General features: G+C 39.2%; 1 protein-coding gene across 1 annotated transcript; it reads right to left on the bottom strand.

Moving 5' to 3' along the window:
• Nucleotides 1–2,112: 2,112 nt before the first annotated feature.
• Nucleotides 2,113–7,134, bottom strand: uchl1 (ubiquitin carboxyl-terminal esterase L1 (ubiquitin thiolesterase)). The gene is made up of 7 exons (XM_084364692.1): nt 6,980–7,134; nt 6,010–6,151; nt 5,418–5,503; nt 4,717–4,764; nt 4,128–4,197; nt 3,989–4,047; nt 2,113–3,235 (listed from the first exon to the last, which is right to left on the bottom strand). The coding sequence occupies exons 1-7, from the start codon at nt 7,103–7,105 to the stop codon at nt 3,152–3,154; spliced, it is 615 nt and encodes a 204-aa protein (XP_084220818.1). The 5' UTR covers nt 7,106–7,134; the 3' UTR covers nt 2,113–3,151.
• Between the last annotated feature and the right edge of the window lie 1,819 nt (nt 7,135–8,953).

Genomic DNA, 8,953 nt, shown 5'->3' with positions numbered 1-8,953 from the left:
ATTTCTGGCTACGCTTGCTGTGTTGTTAAAGGGTCCCTGTGTAAAAATCAAGTTTTATTGCCGTTATTATTTTAGTTGATAGTGTGCTTAAGCGGTGCATATCCCAGCATATGGTTGTGTTGAATCAAATCATCAATAAATCAGCTGACACATAGTAAATCAGGGTAAAATATAATAAAGCTGCCATTTACAGTCTACTGTGCTCTTAATGGATACACAGTATATTACTTTGGTGGAGATATAATAAATTCTGGATTCATTTATACATTTGTTGGCCTTAAAGAAGTTGAAAAAGTCTTAGACAAATACTAGAATAAGCCCCTTAAAAAGTAAAAGTGTGTACCATTTATTGGCTCTCCCATGACTGTCATTAAAATACATAGGCCTTCTCCATTTAGCCACGGACAGTTCATGCAGAAGACAGGTTTATTATAAATAAATACATAGCAAGCTGAAACAGGAATGAGAAAAATAACATTTCAACTCAAGTACTTTCATTCAGAATCTGTCATCTCTTGATAGTATTATATGTTGTAATTCATTTCATTTTCACATACCACTATTGGTACCCTTACCATTGAGAATAGTGGCTCTAAAATATCTACAAAGTGCAAGTGTTTCACCGTATGTCAACTCCCCCTAGGTTGCCAAAACCCCCCAAATGACCCCACTGTGCCCCATAATAACTACAGCCCCGACTTTAACAGAGCTTTTCTTTACAGCCAAGTTACACATTATAAAATCAATAGCCCATAAACTCCTATAAGGTGTTGTTTATACGTACACTGGCCAAAGAATGGCTTGGCAGTTATCAGTAATGCTGTTAAGTGATCAATTCTGTTGATAACACTTGTGTACACGGTGGGGTTGATAGCTCCGGCTAATATTGGATGCAAATGTGACCTTTGCGAATGGCAGGTCAAACCTTTCAGAATGTTATTTTACCTAATCACCTGAATGGAGAGGTGAAGCCCACGCTAAAAGCCATATAGATATTGGCCTTAATGTCTGTTTGTATAAGGACTTAACTTTACGTCCCTGCCTCTGGAAGGACCTCTGTGCATGCCACTGACTGAGATAATAACTGTTTCAAATGGCAAATAATAGATTCACTCAGTATTTTTTCTTAATCAAAACAGATTCTTTCATTTAGGACAATATACCGTATATCACACTGTGCCTGCAGAGAAAGGTCTTGTGTCGGTATCCACAGTGATGAGTCAAGCGAGCAGACAATCTATCGACAGCTCTTCAGTCCTTCTCCTGTTTCAGCCCTTTACAGCTGAACGGCAGCCAAGACCAGTCAGGATGAGCCCCAAGCTGTGAGAGCCTCAGGACATTAAACACTTCATCACCTCGTGACAGAAGTGTGAATGGGAGTCAGCTAAAATGTGGACTGGTGACTGGGGGAAGGCAAGAAAAGGATATAGATTTGTTCAGAGCTTTGAAAAAGAAGTGTTTAAGGCTGCAACTAACAATTATTTACAATATTCAAGCCCACAATGATGCCTTCAATTTGTTTGTTTTGTCCAACAAAGTCCAGAACCCAAAGATATTAATTGTTGTACAACAAGACATAATAGCCAGAATGGCCCTCAGAAGATTGCATACCTCGGCTAAGGCCCAACAGTCCCCTTTTGTACTCAAAATCAAAAGGGGACATCAAGATCCATGCTTTATTCACTGAGAAATTAACGAAAATGTGAAAAAAAAACAAAAAAAAACCGCCTTATCTCACAATGTGAGAGGGAGTAGGAAAAATATTGGGTAACTGTGCCTTTACCCAGATCCGCACCAAAAGTTTATGGTGTCTTGTCTGGGCTGAGACACATCCTCCATTCAAGTTTTGTGGATGGAGGATGTTGACAAACCAACCAGCAAACCAGCTGACATGGGGTGAAAACGTCTAAGAAGCTTGAAGCAGGGTATGTTTGGCATTTCTCCAAAATGTGACAAAATAGTTGTCGGTGATCAAAATAATTGCTCATTGATTGACTCATCAATTAATCATTGTGGCTTTAGTCAAGTATATAAGGAGTAAAACGAGTAGAACATCTTACAAAGGACTCCTATTTTTGTACTAAACAAAACAAACACATCAGGAGACACATATAAGTTTAATGGTTGCTTTATTGAATTCCCACAGCTGCATCACCAGCAGAACTACAGCAACACAGTATTTGGAAAGTGCAGAAAGGTAAACAAGTGGTGCACAGTCTAGACACACAGTACTATCACCCTGCACTGCACAACAACAACCCAACACTTTACTTTGATGGTCCCTATCATGTTTGGAGATTTTGTATTTTCTGTGTTAAACTTGTACACTAATAGTGTATTTGAACATTTGAACTTTTGCAGATTGTTAACTGAAGAGTCATCAAGACAAGTGCAAACAACTAATAACTCCACTTTATTAATACATTTTTGAAAACTTGGCCAGTAGGTAAACTAAACAAAGAAAATGACTAATCCTCCACTGTCATTTTGCACTTTAACTTCAAACTTCTCAAAGAAAACCTCAGCTTTTCAGATAAATGTCAGTGACACCCAAGAACAGCACTCAAACGTTGCGTGCCCGTTCTGAACAATGGTTAAATTATTCCTACTGATACATTTGGGCTGTTCTGAGGAATGTCAGATCCTTATAAACTCAACCACAAAGCAACTGAAGGCATTCAGAGAAACAGGCGAAACATTTCCCAGTACGTTTTCTGCCTTTTCCTTCTCACTTTTCTTTCCGCTGTTTATTGGCACAAAAGGTATTTAAGCAACAGTATTCTCAGTTCGACAGAGGCAGCAATGATTACACACAAAAAAGCTGCAAAAAATCCCTAACACACACATGCACACAAGCAGTGGTGAGATCTGACCTCGTGTTTTACAATTCACTGCTGAATGATATATCACATAAAAATGTCTGGACACGCTTGTCTCAGTTAGTGGCAGCTGAACAAAAGGTCTGGATGGTGCGTTGGTGTGTACATGTGCTAAAGAATGCTTTGTTCATGAGATGAGAGTACAGTGTGTGGAAACAATATGTGCTTTATAGTGCATAGTGTTATGGGTGCTTGCTGATTGTGTTTGCCATGTGTGAATGCTCCAGGACGATTTTGGTTTTACAATTTGGTGGCGTGTCCAACTGAACATCTTAACTGTGACAAAGAGCCACGGAGGAGAAACGGACCTCGCCTTGCTCTCTTTCCATGAATCCACGGCACACTTTGGCTGCATCCTGGACAAGGACGAAAAGGGAAAGAAAGCACATATGTTTACTCTTATGTAAAATACTGATGCTCTTATACTCAAGTGTCCACTGTACATAAACTAGAAATACTGCAGTTTTCATTTTCACAAACATTTGATTGATATAATCATAGTGGTTTTGATCATAATTATGAATCATTTATGTGATATTATACTTTGTCAATACTGTCCATTCATACTCTACATTGGAAGTGGGAATGCAGGTCTTTAATTGAAGTATTTATCTACATATCTATCTCAACTTGCACTTAAGGCTTCAAGGGCTTCTTCCTTTAAATGACATTCAATAAGTCATATTTTATGATACATTTTGATCACTAATGCATTTGGGGCCCTCTTGTGGCAGTTTGACGTAACAATCTAAGAGGCTCTGAGTTGAGCACAAACACGAGTGTAATTTGAACTATAACTGGCAGCAAACATTGCTTAAATGCCGACTATCTTAACATTTTTGTTCAGATCAAAAATAAATTTGCATTAAAAAAGTTCACCAGTCTTGTTTACAGTCCACACTTTTTTATGAACCCTGCAGGAGATTTGAGAGTGCACATTAGCCAAGTTTATTGATTGAATCAAGATACGCAGGATCTGCCACACCCTATTCCAGTTTGATACCATGACTCATCACAGACATGTGCATGAAGTAACAGAGCTCATAATTTTATTTCAGCATATGCAGAACTGGCACAAGATTTTATGGACTGAATATAGCTCTACCCACCGTTATGAAAGACTCATCTTTGGTAGCTCCGTGCTTCACTGGTCCGTTCATTCTCCCATCTAAAAATCATATCAGACAGTTAGGAATCCACAACTTTAAAACACATACAGTAATCTACATAATGAGTCGACATGCTTACCAAACTCATACAGTTGTCCATTTACATTGACAAAGGCGATAAAGTGGAAATTGACTTTGTCTGCTTCCGGCTGTAAAAGTTGAAATATGAGGAATTAATATTCAGTGTTAAAATTGTAATTTAAAAGAAGGTTCCAGAAAAGACCATCACAGCTAAGAAAGCTGTTGTCATTAACACTGCGTTTAACTAAAACACAAAGTGTCTTATCGCTGCCCAGCTTTAGTGAATTCTTACCAGCAGCAGAAATTGTTGCATTGAGCATCATTAAATGTCATTTCACCAACCTCCCGAAAACAGAGAGAGCTTTCAAACCTGGGCTATCAAGGGAGAAGGTACATACATATCTGGACGGCGAAGTGAAACTGAAACTCTGACTTTTATCCGGTAAATACTCAATTAAATTCAGACTAATTCTTGGGTTTATCAGTTAAATGCACTGCAGATTGGTCTCTGTAACAGTAACAAAGAGGGTGACAGCTGTCTCATATAAATGAGTCCAGCGTAGGCCTGCATGATATGCACATCTGCTGCCCGAAAGCCGTATAAGATGTTAGCCATTAGTAACTGATATTGTGGTAAAGTATCTTACCCTACACTGGCCCTGCACTGCAACCTCATTGTGAGCGTCACGGATCGCCTGCAGAAGAAAAATTCAGAACACGTTAGTCTCATACAGCTAAAACAGATCACTCTACCATTTGAAAAACAAATACAGGGATGTTTCTAAATGACAAACAAACCAGAACTGTATCTTAGGGGGGAAAAAAAGCACAGGTTTGTGGTTTTAATGAATCAGTAACGTATTCTTGAAATACATTCTGTTACAATATTCAGGAAATTTAAAGGCTGCTGTCAAAGTGCCCTTACAAGGACAAGGATTTAGCAGTGTGTGGCGCCCCCAAGTGGGTGAAACAAAACATGTAGGTTACACAATATTAAGAGTAATACTAGAAAAATGTGTTTGTTTTCCGTATACTTCAGTTTTTATCAAATGTGCAGTATTTTTTGTAGATTAGTCATTACATTTGAAGAATGAGTTAGTAAACACCTTACATAGCTTTTATTTTTACACAAGACATTAACCATCTACAAAAAGAAAAGGAAAAATACATTTAAATAGCACATATTGGTTGTGAAGCAGATGCCTCATTAACTGCCGCTGATCCTTAGCTTATAGGGGAAAAAATCTCATAGATATTCTTGATTATCTGCTGATCAGTAACATCTGAATCTACCTTCTATTAACAGAAAAACATTAGGCCGCTTCAAGACTGTGTATCTTTATCTTACTTGGTTCTTCTCCAGAAGTTTGGCACGTTCGTCAGCAGACATGTTTGCAGTCTCATCTAAAAACTTCTTCAGGACAGAGTCACTCGCTGAAAACACAAAAATATGCCATTCGATCATTCACATCCTCTCACATTAAAATATCCAAATTCACAACCTGCCACACCGAAAAACGTTAACCAATCATCGAGTAATCAAATAAACGAGACCTAACTGAGTGTTCTCCTGTATTTGAATACAGGAGAACAATTGTCTGTGCCCAATTCTTACAGTCTAATAAAGTTACATTTTTGGTTTATGAGGGTTCATAAAAGCTGAATGTAAACTTAATTCTGGAGAGAAAACCTCATTACGAGTTGTGCCGTCTATAATGCAGCCCCTGGATAAGGGTTTTCTATTCAATTTTTATGAAACTACATTAAAATGATGGATGGATTGGTAATTTGCATTATGAAAGGAAGCTATCTCTGCACTAGAGAAACTACTGAGTCACTGATGCTGACCAACGGCCTTTTGCTCATTTTAGAAATAAAGATTTTTGTAATAAATACATTTCATTTACTATGATACTCCTGCTTATTTGATCTGCACTCACCAAATGTTGGTTTGCTTTTGTTGTTGGCCACTGCATGCAGCAGGGCAATGGTGCCACAGGAATTGCCTGCTGTCTGCTTCAGGAAATAGACCTCAGAGTCTGCTGCAACCTTGTCGGTCTGCTGCTGTCTGAAAGACTCGTGCTGCCGGACACAAAGACAGAGCATGGTCATGGTCATCTGCCCATGAGAACACAGTGCAGTCAATTATGCAAACTGAAAATTGCACATGTGGAAACCGCAATTAAAAGAGCTAGATTTGTGTCATTTATAAGGCAAAAAACACAAAGATCTCAAAACACAGCTTGTGTTTTTCTGCAAGGTTTTTCTGCTTTTTGCTACACTACTCAAAATGACTTAGGGATATTGGGATATTGTTGTGTTTCACTTGATTGTTTATTCTGTGACATATGAGTTTTTATTTTGTGAATATTTTTTGTCCCCAAAACGCATTTCATTTAACTTTGATTGCATATCCATGCACATGCATATATGCACCCATATCCATAACCCTAACTAATTTTGAGTAATGTATTTTATATATTTGCAAATAGCATATTTGAGCTGCTGATCAGACAACAAGGCCTCTGAGGAGATCATCTTGAACTCTAGGAAACTGTGATGGGACAATCTGATAATTGTCTTAACAGATAAAGATAATGTTTAATTCCATTAATTGTTAGTAAGCAGATTTCGGCTGTTGAGAAAACCCTTTCTGAGAGTGAGGAGTATTCAGTTTAATGACTAGGTTTTCATATAAGAAACATAAAGAGCATAAGAGCTCATACTGAGAAGAAAAGGTAATCATTTGCTGATTCATCTCCTCAGTCTCACCCATCACATAACAATACAGCTCCCTCCCCATCCGTGCCCTCCCTGCCCCTCAGTCTCACCCCACCCCAGGCAGCCTGTATCAGTGGCTCACCCCACCCTTCCAGGAAGTAGTCGCTACCGCCGGCCTATTATTATTACCTGTTGTGTCAGTGGAAAGAGCAGCATCAAGGCACAGCATGGCTTCGGGACGGCGGCGAGTTGCTCACTCTCCAGCCCCACCACATCAACGAAGCGCCAGCTTTCGCCCACGCCGAGGCATTTCATTAACTGTCACACACAGCCGGGGAAATAAGCAGAACACGATTACTGTAGATGATGTTTTTTTTTTTTTTTTTTAAATGAGCCGTTTCAGAGGCTACACGTATGAATGATCCATTGTGATGGTGTTCAAAGATGCTGCGTTGCTGGTCCACTCCAGCACGACCACACCCTTCAGCCTAGACACTGGGGGCAGCGCTGGAAATGATGCTGAGGCGATATCACCTCTTCTTTTCGTTCCCTTTTGATTTAATACCACTTTTTTTTCTTTTTCTTTTTTACCAAGGCAGTTAACATTACCAACATAAGCTATGTTGATGCCTTAGCTGCGACATTGTGGCCTGGTGGCGTTTTAACGGCCGTCTCCGCAACTAAGCTAGCCGCTGTTGAACTTACCTGACAGTTGAATCAAACTGTTAACCAACACGTCGCCATTATTCGGCGACTAACGTCTCCTACTCACCATGTTCAGCATCTGAAACGACACAAACAGGAAGACAGGTGAGTTCGCTGTGCGCGAAAACGTGAGGAAAGTTAAGAAAACGTTAATTCCCACACCTCGGGGTTGATTTCCATCGGGGTCCACTCCATTTTGGCAGTGATTTTTGCGTGATTCGGTTCGTTAAAGCGTCGCGTCGTCTTCGTGCTCGGAGGGGCTTCTGCTGCTGTCAGTTGAAGTTACAGGACGTACCCGCACTTTATGCTGCCGGTCATACCACTTACCGGCAGACGTGGGGGGGTGGGTCCAGATCAAGTAACCGGTGGTGTGCTTATTCAACCTGCCTCATGAGGAATATCAGGCTGATTTAAACGCTAAGATTTGACTTGCTATACGTTTAACTATGTAGTGAAACTCTATAAGGAAATACATCCTGTAAAAAAAATATATTATTTAAGTTAAATCCCACCGCTCAATGTGGGATGACTGGTCAAACCACGCTCCTTCTAGAATGAAAGGTATGACGTAGTAATAATTTCATATCAACAATGTTTCTGCTTAATGGACTCTTTGTTTCCGTTTGTTTTTATAATGAAAAATACAAAAAAAATGTATTATTTCTATCTGCAACGCACAGGTTACATGTTAATTAGTTGGGCGAATAATGTGATTTCTTTTCTCTCTCATTTTGTTATGTTGCTGCTGCTGCTGCTGCTGCTCCTGCTGGGAATGTACAACAATAAATGGAAATCTACAGCAGTGAATGGAAAAGCTTTCATTGAATTATTGTGTTGTTCTGCAGCCCCTAATGTGCTTGCACCCAGTGACCTCTTTGAGAAGAAAGGGGACAGTGACAGTGAACTGTGAAATCAAACTAGAAATGCAGTGATAGCACAGAATGGTCATCTTGGTGTCTATTTTGTTTGTGTGTTTGTTTATATCATTATATATGCAGGAAATAATGCTTTACTTATGAGTATATGTATAATGATAGAAGATAGGACATGAACATGTATTTCTATACAAAAATATCCTAATAATATGACTTTTGGACCTTTTCTGTGCTCATGTATTGCCGTTTTTGGGATCACAATCAGCTGTTTAACCAGAAAGATATGAAGCTAAACAGCATTCAGTAGGTGTATTCAACCTCTTGTTTTATCCCCTGCTACACTGTGTATAATGGGTTTTCACATACACAAAGATAATGTCAGTGTTTCCTAACACTAGCCTTTATCTCACCTGATCTATGGTGTAGTGGATGTAAAGTAGGTCTATACTGGACTGAAATTGTGCAGCACAGGATTTTCAGTGTAAATGTTAAAATAAATATTTGCGTCATCCTGCATGTGTTTTCAATCCACCATGATCTGCAAGAACAAGGCATCACATGCTTGTTTCCTGGAACTATCATC

Source organism: Pagrus pagrus (genome assembly GCF_965226575.1).
Source record: "Pagrus pagrus genome assembly, chromosome: 2".
NCBI classification, from domain to species: Eukaryota; Metazoa; Chordata; class Actinopteri; order Spariformes; family Sparidae; genus Pagrus; species Pagrus pagrus.
Note: the sequence above shows the minus strand (reverse complement) of the source record. Positions and strands in the feature narration are given on the sequence as shown.